The 21,474-nt window shown below is 41.9% G+C and overlaps 1 protein-coding gene across 1 annotated transcript in view; it reads left to right on the forward strand.

The window, feature by feature from the left end:
• The window catches only part of TMEM38B (transmembrane protein 38B), a 91,884-nt gene extending 76,130 nt beyond the window's left edge, over positions 1-15,754 (forward strand). Inside the window, exon 6 of the mRNA XM_054509329.2 lies at positions 10,329-15,754. Coding sequence (XP_054365304.1) covers positions 10,329-10,385 — 57 coding nt within the window. The 3' untranslated portion in view covers positions 10,386-15,754. The remainder of the gene's footprint in view (positions 1-10,328) is intronic.
• The last annotated feature ends 5,720 nt before the right edge of the window (positions 15,755-21,474 follow it).

A 21,474-nucleotide genomic window follows, 5' to 3' on the forward strand; every position in this document is an offset into this window, starting at 1 on the left:
GCTGCTCCTCCGGCAGCGCGGAGCCCCCTAACAGCTTGCCGGGGCCTGGGGTCAGTCTCACTCACAGGGAAGGGGCAGCAGGGCCCCGTGACCCAGCTGGGCTGGCTGCTTGGCGCTCGGCTGCCTTTGGTCTAAACCCAGCCCGGTGTGGAAAACAGAAGCTGGCCTGTGATCTTTCATTCTTTGGGGCTGCACTGCTGCATTCTTCCCAGCTGAAGTTAGCAACATGCGCTTGCCTTTGAGGACACAAGACCCCAGCATGCAACAATAGCTTGACCTCAAGTTACTGGCAGCCAATTCCCTCACCTTGTGTGTGTGTTTGTGTGTTTGTTTATTTCTAGAAACAATAAATCCCCTATTCAAATTACTAGGCAACACGTGCACAAGTACACACAATTGAAAAGCCTTTTTGCGGATGACTTTAAGTCCTTCCTGGAAGGGGGTGCGGGTTACACAAAAAGTGGCTGAGCTGGTATTTAAGCACAAACTCCGACACTGGCGTCTGAGGCATCCGAGCTGTGAGGCCACCTGACTTTGTGGCAGGTTGGATTCTCAGAGGATCCACCTGGGAGGGGCGGCAGGTAGCAGAGGCCAAAAAACATAGCCAGGACTCCTGGGCTCTTGGTTTTAATATAACTAAAATCATAGAGCCTTGGAGTTTCCACAAGGAAATGACCTTGGAGATGGCCACAGGAGACAGGCAGAAGAATGCAGAGTAAAGAACGAGGCACGTCTTTAAACAAAGCAATCTCACGTTTAGTCAGTATTGTGCTGCTCAACCGTTCTCCAGACAAGATTTTATGCCCAGAGCAGGGACTTTCCCCCAAACAGTAATATTCCTGTATGTTCTACTTTTCATTTCCTTGATTCTCCCTCCAAAGGTCTCCAAGCAATTTACAAACTGTAGGTTGTGTTTGCAATTCGGACCCTTGAAGTTTATCTATCTTTCTCTCCCCTCTCACTATTCCTTTGTCTTTTATGATTGTGATTGAAAAAGAGGCAGAGTTGGGAGACCAAAGCTCATGAATGTATATGAAGCCATTACATCTGCTGGGTGAGATGCATGCCCAGGCACTCTCATTTAAATGGTAGTCTCTGCATCACCAGAACTGCTTTGGAGCTTTTCCCTCCAATCACACAAATTCATTTATTTACTCTTTTACTGCATCTATTTACAAGTCCACTTGGCCCTCTGGGAGCCCATTTCAGGCCTCGGAGCTCCAGTAATGAAGCCTGGCTCACTCTACTTTGATATATCTCACCGCTATTGCTGTTTGGGGGATAGAGAGTGTGCCCACCTCTTTTTTTGGAAGGTCAGCCTGACTGAGGACAAAGACTTTAAATTGTGTTCTGTGGAATCCTGGAATCCTGAGTAGGCTGCTAAGAGTTCTAGGAAATACCAGTAATAAAATCAGCATGGGCATATTTTTTTAAAAATTATTTTTCAAGGCACTATGATTTTGGTGTGGTTGTTAAACTTTTTCTGGGGTTAAAATGTGTATCTCGTGCAAACAGACTGTACTCCCTGAAGTTTGTAAGAGTGAACCACAGGTGTGGATCGAGGGTGTTTGGAGGAGCCAGGCAAGAATGGCTGCTGGGGGCCTTCCATGGTTGTGATTCCTCCCAGATAGAGGCGTGTCAGCTCCAAGAGGAAGACTACCTGGCAGTAGTGGACACTCAGTAAACATTTGTTGAGTGAATGAATTTTCTGGTTGCTCCGTGTCCTCTGATAGCCCTTCTTGCAGGCTTCCTCCTGCTCCTAGATCTTGTGTCCATTCTGACCAAGGGAGGAATTTTACCAGCAGCTTTTCTCTATGTGCATCACATGCTTAGAGTCAGGATCCTCAGGCCCAACTGGGACTGGGGGACCCCACTGTGACCTACTGGCTGATCCCATCATTGCTCCCCATGTCTCCTTCACTGCACAACACTTGCCCCTAGGGGAGATCCTGGTGGCGTGGCTCACCTCCAGTCCCAGCTCTTCTCTCTCCCCTCCAGCGATGGCTCGGGGGTAATTCTGGTCTTTGCTCTCTAGTCCCCTTGATTCAAGGGCAAGAGCTCCAGGCTCCTGTCCCCTTTGAGTTGTTCTCCAGGTAAATGCCTATTATAACTCCAGAGTCTTGGCCACCAGCTGAGATGATCAGGTTCCTGGAACCGACAGCTCTGTAGCCTGACTGCTCCCTGGAATATGCTTCTCTAGCTGGTAAGACCTCCCTCTCGGAGCTGAGCTGAGCACATGAGTATGGGGGCGAGGCTGTCAGGGTGGGATTCAGTTTCTCTTCTAGAGTCACCCATACGCTCCCGTCCTCTAGCCTCTCTTCTGCACAAAGGCCAAGGTTCTCAAACTAGAGGGAAGGGACATCTTTAACCTCTCCCCAAGTGGTCATAGGTAAGTTAACAATAACACGTGCCTCAACTAACAAACACATATAGTGACTCTTTGGGAAAATACTGGGGCCCTTGACCTCTTTGCTCTCTGAGGTTGCATTTGTAACAAATGGACAAAATTACTACCCAAAAAGTCCTTTCTTATAATTACCTTAGGAAAAGCAGTCAGAGTGAGAGAACCTTGCTTCTTGGGGGATTTGGCCCATTTCCCTCCATAGTGAGTGAGGGAGAGTCTCATCCTACTGTGGCTCCGTGATGGTAGAAGCGGAAGTACTGGCATTGAATTTTGGTGAGGCTGGGGGGTGGAGGGGGTGTGCTGGCCTGTGAGGAAGGAAAAGTGGAGAACCCGCAGGACAAGGCACTTGGGGAAAGTTCACCAAGAGACATGGAAGTGAAGTTTTTAGAGGAAACAGCTGCTGGAATCTAAGAAATGCAAAAGGATGGAAAGACAATTTTGAGAAGGCTCACTTGGGTTATGATTATCACCTCCTTTAGCGGCTTTTAAGAACACAATAAAAGGTCTGAATTGTTTTTGGCTATTGAATTAGTTTACTTGGATGAGACACCATGCTGGAATCCAACGACTTGAGAACCAGGGATTTCATTCAACAAATAATTCACTGCCAACTACCAGGCATATAGCAGTGAATAAAACAGATCCAAGCCCTTTTACTCATGAAACTTACTGGAAGAGATAGAAAGTAAATAAAATAAGTAAATTATGTCATATATTGTAAAGTGGTAAATACTATGGAAAAAATAAAGAGGAGAGAGAGAGAGGGAGTTTCAAGGTTGGGGGTGGGGGACATGTTGAAAATTTTAAATATGGTTGTCTGGGAAAGCCTCCGAGAGAGTGACATGGGAGTAAAGCTTTGAGGTGTGCGAGGGGGTGAGCCAGGCCAGATATCTGAGGCTAAGTCTCAGAAGATTTGGTCCCAGGACATGTTTGTGGAACAGCAAGGAGGCCTTATGGCCATAGTGTAGAGAGTGAGGCAGGTGGATGAGCGCAGAGGCCTGTTCACTAGAAGTCTGTGGATTTGTTAGCATTATGCATCCATTCATTCACTAATTAATAAATTATTTAATAAACGATTTAATGAATATTTACTGAGTCCTCACAGAGATGACAATCTGAAATGGAAGACAAATAGTTAATTATCAGAAGCCCATCCAGCTCCAGAATTCTAGGAGAGCCTAAGGAACCAGAGAAGGAAGGAACTCTCACTTTTCCATCATAGAATCTACTGAGAAACAGAACTTTCCATCATAGAATCTTTTGACAAACATGAACAGGAAGTGTTTGGCAGATGCCATGCACATTCTGTATGGACAGTGGATGGAGCAGGGGGAGAGGCCCAGAGCCAAGCAGGGGGGAAGCTGAATGTGGTTGGTGTCAGCTGTATGAAGGAGGGTGGCTGGAGGTTGTGCCCCAAGGGGAGGTGGGAAGCCACTGTGAAGGGCACGGTGGTGAGAAGGGGGTTGGGTGTCGGAAATCCCCTTGGCAACAGCCACAGCAGTACAAGATCTGCTTCCCTCAGTCCCACCTGTTCTGTCTCTAGGGAGACAGGTAGGGTGTCTGCAACCAAATGGGATGCTGAGGCAGAGGCAGGCCGAGCCAGAAGAGCCCCCAGAGATTACCCATTCACCTAGAGGTCAACATCCACTCACTATCTAGAGGATGGTGTGGAAGCCCAGGGAGGGGAGGAATTTTCCAAAGTCACCAGTCAGAAAATGGCAGAGTGGGCTCTTGAGCCTGGGCAGAGTTCTCTCTTATTGCACCTGAGTATGCCAGAGGTGTTTTTCAGTCTTTTCTTTCTCTCCTTTATTCACTGGCATGTGGCCCTTTCTCTCTGGCATTTACTGGTCAGGACCCATGCATGCTGAGGTTCTGGTTTCTGTCTTGGTAGGCCAATCATGGATGGTACAGATGTTGCCTTGGAATCACACTGGTCTTGGGCTTTTTCTCAGGAGTTTTGACCTGTGGCCCTTTCTCACCTCTTTCATCTGTTGGGACTCGTGACTTGCTCTATAATCTCTTTCTTCAATGACAGCTCATCTCTACCTGATGACCCATCTGAGGCTGTGCCCAGTTCTGTTCTCTCTATCTCTACTAATCTCTCATACAAGGCAACTATAACAAAGTCTCATTTCTCTCCCATCCCAAAGTCTAAAATATTCTCTTCTAAACCCAGCCTGTAAGGTCTTTTCATCTCTGTATTAATTTTTTTTCTCTTGTCCTTAGTTCTCTACCTTTCTGTTTTTTTTTTTTTTTTTAAGGTTTTATTTATTTATTTGACAGAGAGAGACACAGCAAGAGAGGGAAAACAAGCAGGGGGAGAGGGAGAGGGAGAAGCAGGCTTCCCGTGGAGCAGGGAGCCCAATGCGGGGCTCGATCCAGACCCTGGGATCATGACCTGAGCTGAAGGCAGACGCTTAACAACTGAGCCACCCTCCCTTTCTGTTTTAAATCCTGATATCTTCTCCCTCTTCTTGTATTATTTTTCTTCTTGATTACCCCACTAGTCACAAAAACATCTAGGGACTGATTAGATAATTGGGCAAGAAAGAATCCTTTTGGGACTGAGTGGTAAGGAGGGAAAGAGGCTATGAATAGTCATACTTTATTATTTTTTGTGTCACATCTGTGTCTCGTAACAAGTTCGAATTTTAGGTTTGATCTGGACTGTGTAGAGTAGAACTATTATTTCTCCTCTCCTTCCTCATCCTCTTCCTGCTCCACTTCAGATTGTGACTTTAGACTGCCAAGAGCGTGAGCTCCCTTATCTTCTTTTTACCTGCCATTACTAAGCCATACGATCTTAGTTTGTGTACTGGAATCCCTTTTTGTCATTTTCATGGCTCCAAGTTTATCAATCTATAACTTCAAATATCACCTCTATTCAGATGGCTATCAATTTTGTATTTCCAGCCCATATATATCTCTCTAGATTTAGGACTCTTTAGATAATCACATCATTCTCTTATAACTGTTACAAGTTTGGGGGTGAGTCCCAATCTCATAATTTTTTGATTATCACCTAAGGTAAGTTCCCTTAGCTTTTAGGCTGCTTTTCTTCTGTGGAAAATGGAGAAAATATGAATATCCACTTGTCAAAGCTGGTGGGAGGATAAAATGAGATACTGGATGTAGAATTGTCTTGTAATTTATAATGGATGTTAAAAAAAAAACCCTCTGCATAGATGGCCAACAGACACATGAAAAGATGTTCTCAGCATCACTAATCATAAGGGAAATGCAAATCAAAACCACAATGAGATATCACCTGACACCTGTCAGAATGGCAAGATTGCATGAAAAAGACAAGAAATAACAAGTGTTGATAAGAATTTGGAGGAAAAGGAACCCTCATGCACTGTTGGTGGGAATGTAAATTGGTGCAGCCATGGTGGAAAATAGCATGGAGGTTCCCCCCAAAATTAAAAATAAGAATACCATATGATCCTGGGCGCCTGGGTGGCTCAGTCGGTTAAGTGTCTGCCTTCGCCTCAGGTCATGATCCCAGGGTCCTGGGATCGAGTCCCGCATCGGGCTCGCTGCTCTGTGGGGAGCCTGCTTCTCCCTCTCCTCCCCACTTGTGCTCTCTATCTCACTATTTCTGTCTCTCTCAAATAAATAAAATCTAAAAAAAAAAAATTAAAAAAAAAAAGAATACCATATGATCCAATAATTCCAATCCAATTTGGGAATTTACCAAAAGAAAACAAAAACACTAATTTTAAAGATATATTCACCCCTGTGTTTATTGCAGCATCATTTACAATAGCCAAGATATAGAAGCAATCTAAGTGTTTATTGATAGACAAATGGATAAAAAAGATGTGACACACAGACACACACACACACAGTAGAATATTACACAGTCATAAAAAGGTTGAGATCTTGCCATTTGCAAGGTGGTTGGACCTAGAGGGCATTATGCTAAGTAAAATAAGTCAGATTGAAGGGCGCCTGGGTGGCTCAGTTGGTTAAGCGACTGCCTTCGGCTCAGGTCCTGATCCTGGAGTCCCGGGATCGAGTCCCGCATCGGGCTCCCTGCTCGGCAGGGAGTCTGCTTCTCCCTCTGACCCTCCCCCCTCTCATGTACTCTCTCTCATTCTCTCTCTCTCTCTCTCAAATAAATAAATAAAATCTTTAAAAAAAAATAAGTCAGATTGAAAAAGACAAATATATATATTTTTAATTTTATGTATGTATGTATGTATTCGAGAGAGAGAATGAGAGACAGAGAGCATGAGAGGGAGGAGGGTCAGAGGGAGAAGCAGACTCCCCGCCGAGCAGGGAGCCCGATGCGGGACTCGATCCCGGGACTCCAGGATCAGGACCTGAGCCGAAGGCAGTCGCTTAACCAACTGAGCCACCCAGGCGCCCCGAAAAAGACAAATATTATGATTTTATTCACATGTGGAATCTGAAAAACAAAACAAATGCATACACAAAAAACAAAAAGCAGAATCAGACCTATAATATAGAGAACAAACTGATGGTTGCCAGAGGGAAGAAGGTGTTGGTTGGAGGATGAGCTAAGTGTGAAGGGGAGCGGGGAGATATAGGCTTCTAGTTATGGAATGAATAGGTCAGGGGAATAAGAGAAGTTGAATCACTATGTTGTACACCTTAAACTAATTAACATTGTGTTTCAACTATACTCAAAAAAAAAAGCCCTCTACAAATCATTGTTTAGTAAGTTGTATTTGCAACTTCAGCACATGCCAACTAAATTTAGAAATTGCCCCTGCAATAGACATATGTTGCCACCAGGTGGCAGGAGAAACCTGTGATGCAATCAAGGAAGGCGCTGTTCTAAGAGCTAAAATAAATTCTGATTGTTAAAGGCAGACAACTCTTCAATGATTGTTAAATAAAAAAGCTTATTTATAAATCACAGCAAACCTAAATAAACCAAATATAAAGTCTGTAATATAATGTGTTTCATTTTTTAAGGCAATGGTGATCATTTTCTAGATGAAATCTTATACAAAATTCCAAATATATAAAATAGATAAAAATGGCAAGGACACTGGGAATCTGTTCCCTCAACCTCCTCTTTTATTCTTGAGCCAACTCTGCCAAACCTCAGATCTTAATGGGACATAGTTTTATTATTATATTTTTGAATTTATTTTATTGAGGTATAGTTGACATACAGCATTATATTATTTTCAGTGTACAACATAATGATTCAATATTTGTATATAATGCAAAATGATGACCACAATAAGTCTAGTGAACATCTGTCACCATACATAGTTACAGAATTTTGGGGATAGAGTTGTTTTGTTTGTTTTGTTTTTTAAAGAGAGAGAGCAACTGGGGTGGGGAGGAGGGAGAGGGGTAGGGAGAGGGAGAGAGAGAGAATCTTAAGCAGGCTCCATGCTGGGCATGGAGCCCGACGGGGGGGTGGGGGGGTGGGGGGAGTCGATCTCACAAGCCTAAGATCATCACCTGAGCCGAAATCAAGAGTCAAGGGTCAGATTCTTAACCTACTGATCCACCCAGGTGCCCTAGGGACAGAGTTTTATTTATTTATTTATTTTTAAAGATTTTATTTATTCATTTTGACAGAGAGAGAGACAGCGGGAGAGGGAACACAAGCAGGGGGAGTGGGAGAGGGAGAATCAGGCCCCCCAGTGAACAGAGAGCCCGATGCGGGGCTCGATCCCAGGACCCCGGGATCATGACCTGAGCCGAAGGCAGATGTCTAACGACTGAGCCACCCAGGCGCCCCTAGGGACAGAGTTTTAAACCACCGTTCTTATTAGTATATTTTCCCAACACCCTCTTAAAACATCCTTTTATCATTATGAAAAAATACATAGTAGTCTTTAAAAATAGAGTTTTAAAGTATATATAAAATATAAATCATGAAGAGATAAAATGTATATAAATATAAATTTATAGAATTTGGGGTGCCTGGCTGGCTCAGTCAGTGGAGTATACAATTCTTGGTCTCAGGGTTATGGGTTTAAGCCCCATGTTGGATGTCAAAATTGCTTAAAAATAAAATGTTTAAAAATTTATAAAACTTACAGAATATATAAACATAGAATTTTTATAAACTCTACACAGAATTAGAACATATAAATATAAATTTTTAAATTTTAGAATAAAAACATTTTAGGGCACTTCAGGAAAGTTTCTTAAAACAATATTCTTAATATTCTCAGCTGCTTTCAACCTTTATTTTAATTGTTGGAAAATTTCTATCTAGCTTTCAGTCCAAGAGCAGACTGAGCACAAACATTTCAACCCCTTTCACCCTTAAAAGTATCATGCTAAGTGAAATAAGTCAATCAGAGAAAGACAGTTATCATATGATCTCACTGATATGAGGATTTGAGAAACAAGACAGAGGATCATAGGGGAAGGGAGGGAAAAACGAAAAAAGATGAAACCAGAGAGGGAGACAAACCATAAGGGACTCTTAATCTCAGGAAACAAACTGAGGGTTGCTGGAGGGGAGGAGGGTGGGAGGGATGGGGTGGCTGGGTGATGGACACTGGGGAGGGTATGTGCTATGGTGAGCGCTGTGAATTGTGTAAGACTAATGAATCACAGATTTGTACCCCTGAAACAAATAACACATTATATGTTAATTAAAAAAAGGAAAAAAAAGTATCAACATGATTTCACAGAACTAGAACAAATAATCCTAAAATTTGTATGGAACCACAAAGACCCCAAACAGCTAAAGCAATCTTGAGAAAGAAGAACAAAGCTGGAGGCATCACAATCCCAGATTTTAAGAGATACTACAAAGCTATAATAATCAAAACAGTGTGGTACTGGCACAGAAATAGACACATAGCTCAATGGAACAGAATAGAGAACCCAGAAACAAATCCTATACTTATATGGTCAATTAATCTATGACAAAGGAAGCAAGAATATACAATGGGGAAAAGACAGTCTCTTCAATAAATGCTGCTGGGAAAACTGGTCAGCCACATGCAGAAGAATGAAACTTGATTACACCATACAGAAAAATAAACTCAAATTGGATTAAAGACCTAAATGTGAGACCTGAAACCATAAAAATCCTAGAAAAAAACATAGGCAGTTGTTTCTTTGACATTGGCCATAGCAACATTTTTTTAGGTAGATCTCCTCAGGCAAAGGAAACAAGAACAAAAATAAACTATTGGGACTATACCAAAGTAAAAAGCTTTTGCACAGTGGAGGAAATCATCAACAAAACAGAAAGGCAACCTACTGAATGGGAGAGGGTATTTGCAAATGACATATTGATGAGGGGTTGGATAACCAATGATCGCCAAACTCATGAAGAGAATAAGAAAGAGAAAGTGAAAATGAACTAACACAACTGACTTCAGAGCATATATAGATAATTCAGGGAAAAGAAGAAAACTTTAGAAGGATTATTGAAGACCTGAATTAGTCAAGATGATATTTTCATAAAATGAAAAGAGTATATTATAATAAAGAGGCAATTGCCTTGGATTAGTGACCAAAGAAAATTCCAAGCATTTTAAAAAATGTAATTCTTAAATCAGGGCTGCTGCGGTGCATAGCTCCAGGGGTGTAGCTGTGTGAATGGAGTTCTCTGGATGGTGTCGTGTAGAGCCTGTGTGGCCACGTGCAATGGCTTGAGTTTGGAGGTCAGGCACCTTGATTTAAGTGCAGACTATCTCACAGCTGGGGAGAGAGCTTGACTTCCCTGGGCTTTAGGTTCCTTCTGGCCCCGAAAGATTGTGGGATTGGGAATATATTCGAGGGAGGAGGCCTCTTCCTGCCTTGGTTCCGACAGATGTTAAGAGACTCCCCCAGGTGGTCCTGCCCCTCTCACAGTCATTTAATAATCTCTGCATTTATAACCTGTTGCAACTTTTCTCTCCTTTTTTTTTTTTTTTTTTTTTTTTTTACTTTTCTCTCCTTTCGATCTGCACCTGGGAATGTGAAGGAGTTGGGAGGACACCCTCTTCTACTACCCCTTCGCCCAAACTCTGATCAGTCCTGAAGCAATTCTTTCTTGGTAATGCCTCAGTCTTGGATGAGTGTATATCTTCTTCATAAAGATGAGTGTATATGTCCTTCATAATGGAACAAAATCAATATAAGGTTTATGGAAAAATTCTGTTGCACAAGAGAAGCATGGTAATGTACTGTGACTAAGCAAATTCACTTTCCTCTGAGATATATTTCTTATAAGAAACTGAAAACACATTAAAAAAAATATCAATTCCTAACAAGACATGCAAAGATACTTGCTTCTATTAAACTGACTGGGCTGTTCTTGGGAGGGAAGGGAGTAAGAAAACAAAAGGATGCACAGAAATGAGCAAATATAGTAGCTGAAATACAATCTACAGAGGAATCAAGAGAGGGGAGACTGGATACTATTAAAAAAAGCAATTAAGTGAGGTAGAAGACAAACTTTAGGTGTTCTCAGAATGCAGAGGAAAAGGGCAAAGATATTAAAGCAGTATCAAAGAAGATGGCAACTGTCAGCAATAGAAAGCAGAAATTAGCTTCATAATTAATATGCATTCTAGATGGGGCGCCTGGGTGGCTCAGTCGGTTAAGCGACTGCCTTCGGCTCAAGTCATGATCCTGGAGTCCCGGGATCGAGTCCCGCATCGGGCTCCCTGCTCGGCAGGGAGTCTGCTTCTCCCTCTGACCCTCCTCCCTCTCATGCTCTCTCTATCTCATTCTCTCTGTCTCAAATAAATAAATAAAATCTTAAAAAAATTTTTTTTTTTTTTAAAATATGCATTCTAGAAAACGAATCCAGAACGAATGGAGTGGAGGCAATAAATGTGGGAAAAAATAAAAACAGGATTTCTGACTTTAAAATATCTTTTAAAAATTTTTAAAAATTGGATTTCAAAGAAAAGAAATAACCCTGCAAGCATCCTGAAAAGAAAGTAAAAAACCTGTTTCTGACAAGTGAGCAGAAAGCAGATTGATATTAGAATTCTTGGCAACACTGAATGCCAGGAAACAATGTAGCGATGTCTGTAGAACTTAGTGAAGAAGGCTATGGTTCCTATGTGAAGGAAATAGGAAGATACCTTCAGAGATGTTTGGTATCTGGAGAAATATCCCACCCACATAATATTGCTTAACAAATTGGTCACAAGGTGTCCGTCCCAGATCCTTGAGATGACATACACTGCAGTGAGCATTGACTATGTTAAATACACAGATATAATTTAAGTAATGGTGACAGAAGGCAAAAGACTATATGTAAAGAAATTATACATGTTATATATACATTTAAAAGAGAAAATAATATTATCTGAATTCAAAATAGAAGAAAGCAGAATGGAAGGAATAGAGGCAAGAGAAAATGTAAGGGCTAATTTTCATATTTTCAATAGATTACAGTAAAAATTACAGTCTGTATTTGATAAAAATAGATTTGAGAGTGCTTTTGAAAGTTTTCCATGGAATTCATTATTGGAATTCCAAATTTTTGTAGAAGAGTGAAACAAAGATTAACCTATAAAGAAAACTGGAACAGAAAGGAATATCAAAGAAACGAAAAACAGAAAATATAAAATGGCATTAGAAAGACGAGCATAACAAGTCTGAGAATAAATATAAGTAGTTTAAAATTTCCTGTTTAAAAAAAATTAAACTTCCTCCAATTTGATCATAAAATTCAATGGTTTGCTATGTTCAACTATAAAATAAAAGGCAAGGATGTATGAGGAAAATGGAAACAAAAAAAGAGAACGGTTATAGGAATCACTAATAACTCATTTTAGAATCATTTTATGCTGCTGGAAGTGCTGATATAGATCAGTGGTTCTCTAACTGGTACATCAGAATCACCTGGAGGGTCTGTCAATAAACAGATCCCTGGGCCCCACCCACAGAGTTTCTGATTCATTAAGTCTGGGATGGGGCGTGAGCATTTACACGGCTAACAAATTTCCAGGTGAGGCTGATGCTGCCAGTCACCGAGAAAAACCGATTGAGAGTGGAGATTTAATGGGAATGCAAATTTTTGTGCTAAGGAATAGCGTCAAAATATACATAGCAAAAGCCATTGGAAATATAAGAAGATAAGAGAATAACAAATTTCAACATTTTTTAAAATAAAAATAAAATTATAAATCTCAAAAAAAAAAAAAAAAGGAAAACACAGTCCAGGCTAGAGGTGATTATGGATAATTCTTCCTCAATTGACAAGAACTGTAAAAAATTTCACTATCATTTGTACTGTTCTAGAAGAGGGAACCTGATGAGTTTAAAGCCAATGAAAAAGTGGCATAATCTAAATATTCTCAAGAGAGATGGATGAAAAGGAAACCCATAGACCGTTCTCAGGAATCTTAAGTCTTAACAAAAAAAAGTGAGTGGAAAATGACACACTAGAACCAAGGAAGGTTTATCCCATAAAGGAAAGGATTATTTTTAGGAATTTATTACAATAAAACATTATATTCATAGAGATCCCTAAAAAAAAAAAGAGAGAACATATTACACCCATTTACTAGAAAACTTAGCATTATTAAGAGTTTCTGTGTAAACCCAAATCATCCTTGGTGGTGATCAATTATGGTGATCTAGAGTTCCCATTAATCTCACGACATTAGTGAGAACATTTATAGTTCTCAAAATAGAGGACTTGATTGGGTCAGTTTCCCCCCATTTATATGGAATACCTCTTTTTTTTTAAGATTTTATTTATTTATTTGACAGAGAGAGACACAGTGAGAGAGGGAACACAAGCAGGGGGACTGGGAGAAGGAGAAGCAGGCTTCCCGCAGAGCTGGGAGCCCGATGTGGGGCTCGATCCCAGCCTGAGCCGAAGGCAGTCGCTTAACCAACTGAGCCACCCAGGAGCCCCATATGGAATACCTCTTAACTAGTGTCTTTATCAAGCGATCTTATGAGTTCCTGGCCTTCTTCAGACCTTTGCAACTGCTCCCTGGTGCCATCAGCTATGGCTCAAGTGGCGGATTATGTATGTGACACATAGGACTCCAGCCGGGGAAGCAAGCCGGGGCATGCTTCTTCAGGAGGAAAGTGACCTGGAAGGCATTCCCAGGACTTCTTTTGCAATGTGGACAGTTCATGGGCATCTTTCTGAGCCATACAGCATCTGTGATAGAAAAGAGTTCAGAAGGAAGGATGATGGAACATGATATTTCTCCATAAAGGAATCGTAACAAATATTGGCGATGACACTGAACTTTCTACAGCTATGTGGGCTGAGGTTTTGAATTATTTCTCTTGGATATAAAAGAACACAGTGACTCAAAGGGCCAGAAGTGGGGCTGGGACAACTGGATATCCAAATGCAAAAGAATGAACTCGAACTCCTATTGCACACAATATAAGAAAATCAAGATGGATTAATCACCTAAAAGTAAGAGGTATTCCCCTAAGGATTCTTAAAGTAAACATAGGCATAAATCTTCATGATCCCAGATTTGGCAATGGTTCCTTAAATATGGCAATAAAAGCACAAGTATCCAAAGAAAATATAGATAAATTGGACTTCATCAAATTTAAAAACTTTGGTGCTTCACAAGGCTTCAGAGGGCCTTCCAGATTCGTTCCGGATTCGTTTTCTAGAATGCATATTAATCATGAAGCTAATTTCTGCTTTCTATTGCTGACAGTTGCCATCTTCTTTGATACTGCTTTAATATCTTTGCCCTTTTCCTCTGCATTCTGAGAACACCTAAAGTTTGTCTTCTACCTCACTTAATTGCTTTTTTTAATAGTATCCAGTCTCCCCTCTCTTGATTCCTCTGTAGATTGTATTTCAGCTTTTATTTCATCAATAAAATGAAAAGATAATTCACAGAATGGGAGTAAATATTTGCAAATCATATATCTGATAAAGGACTTATCTCTGGAATATTTAAGGAACTCTTACAATTCAGTAGTAAAAAGACAACAAAATTAAAGATGGGCACAGGATCTGAATAGATATTTCTCTGTGGAAGATCTACAAATGGTCAATAAGCACATGAAAAGCTGCTCAACATCATTAGTCATCTGAGAAATGCAAATCAACCCCACAATGAGGCACCGCTTTATACCCACTAGGGTGGCTCTAATTAAAAGGACAGATAACAAGTATTGACGAGGATATGGAGAAATTAGAACACTCATATACTGCTGGTGGGGATGTAAAATGGTACATTGCTTTGGAAAACGGTCTGTCAATTACTCAAAAATTTAAACGTAGAATTACCATATGACCCAGTGACAATTCCACTCCTAGGTATATACCCAAGAGAAATGCAAACATATGTCTGCCAAACAAACTTGTATGTGAATGTTCACAGCAGCGTTATTGACGATAGCCAAAAGGTGAAAACAACCCAAGTGTCCATTATTGGGTCATAAAAAGGAATATTGATACATGCTAAGTGAATAAATCTTAAAAATATTATGCTATGTGGAAGAAGCTAGTCACAGAGGATCACATATTGTAGTATTCCATTTATATGAAATGTCCTGAATAGGCAAATTCATGGAGATAGGAAGTATTCTAGTGGTTACCTATACTAGGATGAGGAGTTTAGGAGCTAAAGGGTATGGAGTTCTCTTTGGGGTGATGAAAACATTCTAAAGTTGATGGTAATAATGGTTGCACATTTCTGTGCATATACTAAAAACCACTGAATTGTGCACTTTAATGGATAAATTATACAGTATGTAAATTATATCTCAATAAAGCTATTATAAAGACTAGAATATTGTGGACATCGGGGTCATACATAGACTGAATCTCCTCACTGTATCCTCCATATCTTCTTACATTTAAAAAATGTTTATTTTTCCTGCTTAGAGTTTTAAACTTCTCGTGTCTCTTCCACTGTGGTAATCCAATTTTCTGCAGTATCTGTCTGCTTCCATTACAGTTTTAATTCCAGTTTTATTTTCATGTTCACCCAATCTTTCTTGATGTCAAATTGTTACTTTTTCATGACTCTGTTTTAGTTTCATAGGTTCAATATATTCTTGAATCTTGCTGAGCATATGACTCATAAATGCTTTAAAATTTCTGCTGCTTCTTGGAGTAAATCTATTTCATAAATGCAATTTTTTAAAAAAGGATTTCCTCTTCTTCTGACCTGCAGTATTCTTACTTCATAGATGGGGTGATTTTACTCTGTTTGAAGACTTGGGGCATCTCACCTCCAAGACTCAGCACTTTGCTTGTCCTCTAGAAAATAAACTTAGCTGTTTGCTAAATGTAGTACATGCCCTGGGGTGATGCCGATGTTGGTAATCTTCACTGGGGTCAGTCTACAAATTGTTAATGGATTGCTGACTCAATATGTTTGCCATTTTCATGGAAATTTGGGAGTGGAGACATTCAAATGTCTTTTCTAAGTTGCCATCTTAGCCATCTTTTTCTGGTCAAAAAGAAAAAAAAGGTTTTTTAAGCATACACTTGGTTTATTTGGAAATTTCAAATAAAGGTGATTTTTTTTTTTTTTAAAGTCAATAAACCCTTCAGAAGTCTTCCTTTTTGCTGTGGGTCGGCTTGGGGCTTGGGACCCCAGTCGCTCAGGCAGTGTGTGCTCTCTTCTTTCTGGTCAAATTTATTTGCTAAAAAGTTTAATGTTGCATTACCTATACATAGCTTAGGGAGATTAAGAATCATATTGGTAGGAATTCAAGTAATTGGAAAATCATTTGGAAACTTAAACTTTGAGAAAAGAACAACTTATCTTGTGTTAGTAATTGCAGGAAAAGGCAATAAGGAGGCTTTTGTCAGAAATAGTGTTAGCTAGACCAGTGGATATAAAATCTGATTACTACCATACATCAAAATGAATTCCAGATGGATTCAAGAGTTAAAAGAACGTACAGTTGAAAACAGACTAATGTAAAATGGAGTTGTTATCATTTTTTCCCCAAAGAAGAATACTTTACCAAGCACTGAAGTCACAGAAAAATAAGAGACAGGGTTCCAAGTTTGGACCCCCAAAATGAAAAACTTCTGTTCAACAACAGAAAGAACCAAATTTAGAAGGTAAACATGCTTTGGATGTATTTGTAACGATAATGACAAAGTCATGGTAATAGAATTGCATATCTACATGGAACCTTAGGAATTACTTTGGTTAATTTTTTCCCAAGGTGAGGTGGGGTATTAGGTCCATACCGGACCTGTGACTAACAGGCTATGTGAAGACCACCAGGTGTACTGGTGCAGAGGATGGCCTTGGGAATCTGTCGGGCGGACTTGGGTTTCAACTACTAGCTCTGTTACTTGGGGAAAACTCCTTTCTCTCTGAGCCTCAGCTTCTTCATCTGTAACATGGAGGAGGATGGTAATCTCTGTCTCACAGGTTGCAGTAAGAATAAAATGAGATAAAGCACTGAGGTACCTAAGAGTGTCTAGCACATGGAAAGAGCACCACAGGTGGTATTGCTTTATTTATCCCGCTGCCTTCATGTTACTCGTCATCTTCGTCATCGGTCATGACCATTCTCGTCATCCTTATCCTCATCCCTACCTGTGTTTGGATCCTGAATCAGCATTTCTGAGCATCAGAGGCTTTTTGGAGCCTTCAAGTTACCTTGGAAGTCAGTGCAACAGGTGGATGAAATGAAAATGAGGCCAGATGGGCAGAACCTCACAGGTCCCTGCTGCTGTTCTGCTCTGGTTCCTTTCTTCCCTCTGCTGGTTTCCTGGTTTGGCATTATTCTCCCTAATTCAGACACTCCATCCCCTGGCCCATTTTGACGTTCCAGGACGCTGTGTAACATTGGACAGTTTCTAAAACTTTTCTTTCTTCCAGTTTCCTCACTTGGAAGTTGGGAATAACAATCTCTACATCCTCCCGGATGTGATGAGAATTTTTGAAAGGACATAATTGTGAAAACTACCATAGCAGCAGACATTGTAGGTCCCCCCAAACTCTTAATTAATTTAGAGACGGCAGCTTGCTTGGTGTCGCACATCTTATTGAACCAAGGAATGCCCTTTGGGCACAGTGTCTAACTATTGTTAGATTTATGGCCCAGTCTCACGTTAAATACAGAAGGACGGGCTGTTGCTTGGATATGCTCGACTTGACCCATTTTTCTCTAAGCTCCATATCCATCCACTTTTGAAATTCCTGGAGTGGCTTTTCCTCGCCCAGTGGAAATAGCCTTTTGGCTTTCTGTGATAGCTTTCTTTTCCTTTCTTCTTTTCAAATTACTTATGACCACTTGTTTTTTGTACATAATTTAAAGAACCAAAGCTGACACCCCTCCCCCATGTAACAGTTGGCAAAAACACTAAAAATATGCCCAAACTTAATTTTATGTGTGTACTTTTTTTTTTTTTTACCCCCTAAGAAATAATAAAAAAATTATACTTGCAAAACATGTAGTGTGGGTCTTGAATCAAGTAATCAAGTTACTTCTGCCAGATGCCTTTGACAGCACCCCAAAAGGTCTAGATTCCTGGGCATTACATTTCCTGTGTGTAGCCCTCCACATGTCTGCACTTTGTGTGTGTGCAGGGTGGAGGCTGGATGTGGCCCGCCCCCGGGGACATGATTCCTTGTATTAAAAGGCAATACTAAGGACATTTTTGTGTGTATTTCAAACAGCATATTTTTGTCTCAACAGTCTGATGCTGAAGCAGACCTCTGGAAAAGCAAGTCTGTTTCTTGTGCAATTCCTCCTCAACCCCCTCCCACCCTAGCCATATGCTTTTTCTATCTAACTCCCATCTCTTGGGTGCCATAAGGTTTGGCAGAATCTTGGCATGGGGCTCAGAGATCTGAAATTATGTTGGGTGTGATGTCTGACCATTCTCCCCTTGTCTGTCCAGCTTTACTTTTTGTGGTAATATGGATGTACATGGTAATACGAGTTTTGATGTATTTCTCTGGTAGTTGGAGTCAGTTGGTTCTCATTGATATTGATAACGCTCACTCTGATTTAAACACTGCCTTTTAGTTTAAAGAATTTTATTGGGAAGGTGTTCTTAGCACATGTTCCCAAATGACATTATTCTCCCTTAGCTGTAACTCAGTGGGAACCGCATTCAGTAGGAGCTGCATCGCGGCCCCCCGGATAGGATTCCTCTGCCTACAAGTCATAGTACCACAGTGCCGGGCACTGCTGACAAATGGTTGCGCTTGAGTTATTTAATACAGAAGATGGACTCCCATTGTTATGGTCCCTATGTTACAAACACTCCAGGGTCAGTTGTGAAACACTCTAGAAAGACCACAGTATCAGCTGCCATCTTGAGATCAGCTGCCATCCTGTTTCCCAGAGCTCTGCCTTCCTCAGCAACATCCCACTGGATTTTCCAATATCTTCGCCTGATAGGACCTCTCCTTCCTCAAGTCCTGAGCACATCATGATTGGGAAAGCTCTTGAACTCCTTTCCCTTAACACTATGGTCCTTAAAAGGAATTCAGCATCTACCCTAGATCCAGGCTCCACCAGTTAGCCACCACCATTAGTCTTTTTTTTTTATTTTTTTAGTTTTTTTTTTTCATTAGTCTCTTCTTTACGCACACCCTAACCTACCTGCTAACATCTGTTCCGTGCTAACTAACTTTTAGACTTGTATGCCACCAGGACCTAGTCTAAGTCACCTGTGTAGCTTTTCATTCATCCATTCATTCACTCACTCATGCATTCATTCACTTATGCATTCACTCAGGACACATTTAATGAATCCCTGCTCCTAGATAGGCTCTCCTCAGGCCCTGTGATGAGAATAGAAAAGGGGACAATTATACTATATGTAGTTAGTATAGTACGGTAGAGGGACTAAATTAGAGGGAAGCACAGAATGCTATGAAAACAAGGAGGAAGTTTTAACCCAGTCAGGGGCTGAGCAGAGAGGAGGTGGGGGGGGGCGGGGGAGGCAGCTGTCGGGGAACATTTCCTAAGAAGCAAACTCGTGGAACTGAGTCCCTGCACACAAGGAGCACTTCTGCCTCCCTCTATGGGACTAGTTTCTGTCTTAGTTCTCTGCCTTGTGCTCTATCAGTTGTACTTTCTAATTTTTCACTTCCATCTTTGGGTGGAAGTCAGCCTCCTGAAATTCAGTAAATTTGGCTAGAATCCAGGTACTCTGCTTAACTCCTCTGGACACTACCCTGCCCTCTGGGTGATGGAATATGCCTGGTCCCCTGTCAATTTTCTGAATCTTCCAGAACCAGGTCCACCGCCTCTGGATTTCTGAGTGTTTGCCCTCTGAGCCTTGGACCCCCATTACTGCAACATCCTCCGGAGCAGGTTGCCCAACACAGGCATGTGGATGATCGGACTTTGGGAGCTAGGCTGGGACCTACATACTGGTCCACACCAGCCTGGTCTTGAGCCAGGTTAGCTTCCCTAGATCCCTTCAGTTGGCTTCTCTTCCCATCTCAGAGTCCACATTGAATGCCCGCCTCCGCTAAGAGTCTAATATGCCTTACATCTGAGCATATCTGAATTACAAGTACAACTGATCTATAAGCTGAATGGGTTGAACTTGGTAGCGTAAAATCCAAAAATAATTTTATTTTATTTTTTATCAACCACTGCTCTTTAAACCAGCTCTGTTGGGAATCTCTTTCCTATTCCTAGCGAATACCTCAGAAGTACTAGCTTTTCTGGCAATTTCTCGTATCAGAACAGACTCATTTCTATTTTTTTTTTTTAAGATTTTATTTATTTGACAGAGAGAGACACAGCGAGAGAGGGAACACAAGCAGGGGGAGGGGAGAGGGAGAAGCAGGCTTCCTGCGGAGCAGGGAGCCCGATGCGGGGCTCAATCCCAGGACCCCGGGATCATGACCTGAGCCGAAGGCAGATGCTTAATGACTGAGCCACCCAGGCGCCCCCAGACTCATTTGTGGAGTATTAAAAAGCTCAGTTTGATTTAGATTAGGTTGGACTCAGCTTCCGGCCTTGGAGAAGAGAGACAGACGTGGTCTGTTCTTTTACCTTACCTCCCAGCTAGCTCCCTTTCTACTGCTTCTGGATGAGTGGGAAGGAGGCATGAGAGGGAAATCTTAATTCTCATTTGACAGCTGTTGGCATAGTTGGCCTTGGTGTTGTCTGTGTGGCAGATGCCCAACTGCTCAAGGAGAGACTCTGTGAGTCCTTGAAGTCCCAGCCCTGGCCCTCCCAGGGATCTCTGGTGTGGGCGATGCATTCTCTGGCTGGCAGCCAACAACCCCTCCTCAGCCCTGGCTCAGAAGGAATACCTCCAGACTCTTCCTGCTGGCATCTCTTCAGCCTGCCCCATCCTTCTGTGCGGGGCTTCTTTGAAGATGGCTCCAGCTTAGCTACTCCGGGGGAAGTCCACTTAACCCATGGGAAAACCCACGTCAGCCTTGCTTCACCTTCTGAGGAGGTGGAGCTCAGCCCTGCACGGCTCTCCACCCTGCAGTCACAGGTAGCTCTCTGTGGGCCGAGGTGGGGTGAGTACCCTCTCTCCTGCCCACTTCCTTCCTTTGTAGGGAGGGGACGGGAATGTCAGATGCTTCCTGCCAGATGGGCAACTCTCTTCAAAGACACCCTTACTCTGACTCTTAAAAGCTTGGAAGGTGGGTGACGCGTTAGGAGATCCAGGACCTGTCAGCTTTGGGCTTCCATGAAAATTCGGAGATACCATGGAAATGCCCATTTAACAGAGACACCCTGTGGGGTGTTCTACTGAGAAAATGTACCAGCAAGAATCATCCAAACTTGGGGGGGGGGACTTGAACTTCAAGTTGAACTTTATGGATTTGTGAACTGAGACTGCCTCACTCCCCAGAGAAGCTCCAGTAGCTGCAGCTGATGTTGTAGTGGGCCCTGCTCACCCAAGCTCTGTGAGTCTCCACCAGCACATTCTAAACCCATGGGCTCTGGAGGGAAGCCAGCTGGGAGCAGAAACTGGAAAGAAAGGCTGCCCACGGTGGGGCCACAGACACGGAATAAAGAGGAAACAAGCTCATTGGCAAAAGCTAGCCCCGGTGACTGGCAAGTGTGTGTCACCGGGAGACAGCATGGTGCTCAAGTGTGCTGAAACAGCAGGTGTGACTTACCTCTCACCTGAGCCCCACCTGTGATGATGGAGAGTGCGTGTGTTGGAGAGAGAGGGAGGGAGGGAGAGAGAGAGAAAGAAAGACAGAGAG

The sequence above is a fragment of the Mirounga angustirostris genome, unplaced genomic scaffold (genome assembly GCF_029215605.1).
Source record: "Mirounga angustirostris isolate CCGP_5_RB_7025 unplaced genomic scaffold, mMirAng1.0.hap1 SCAF_15, whole genome shotgun sequence".
In the NCBI taxonomy this organism is placed as follows: Eukaryota; Metazoa; Chordata; class Mammalia; order Carnivora; family Phocidae; genus Mirounga; species Mirounga angustirostris.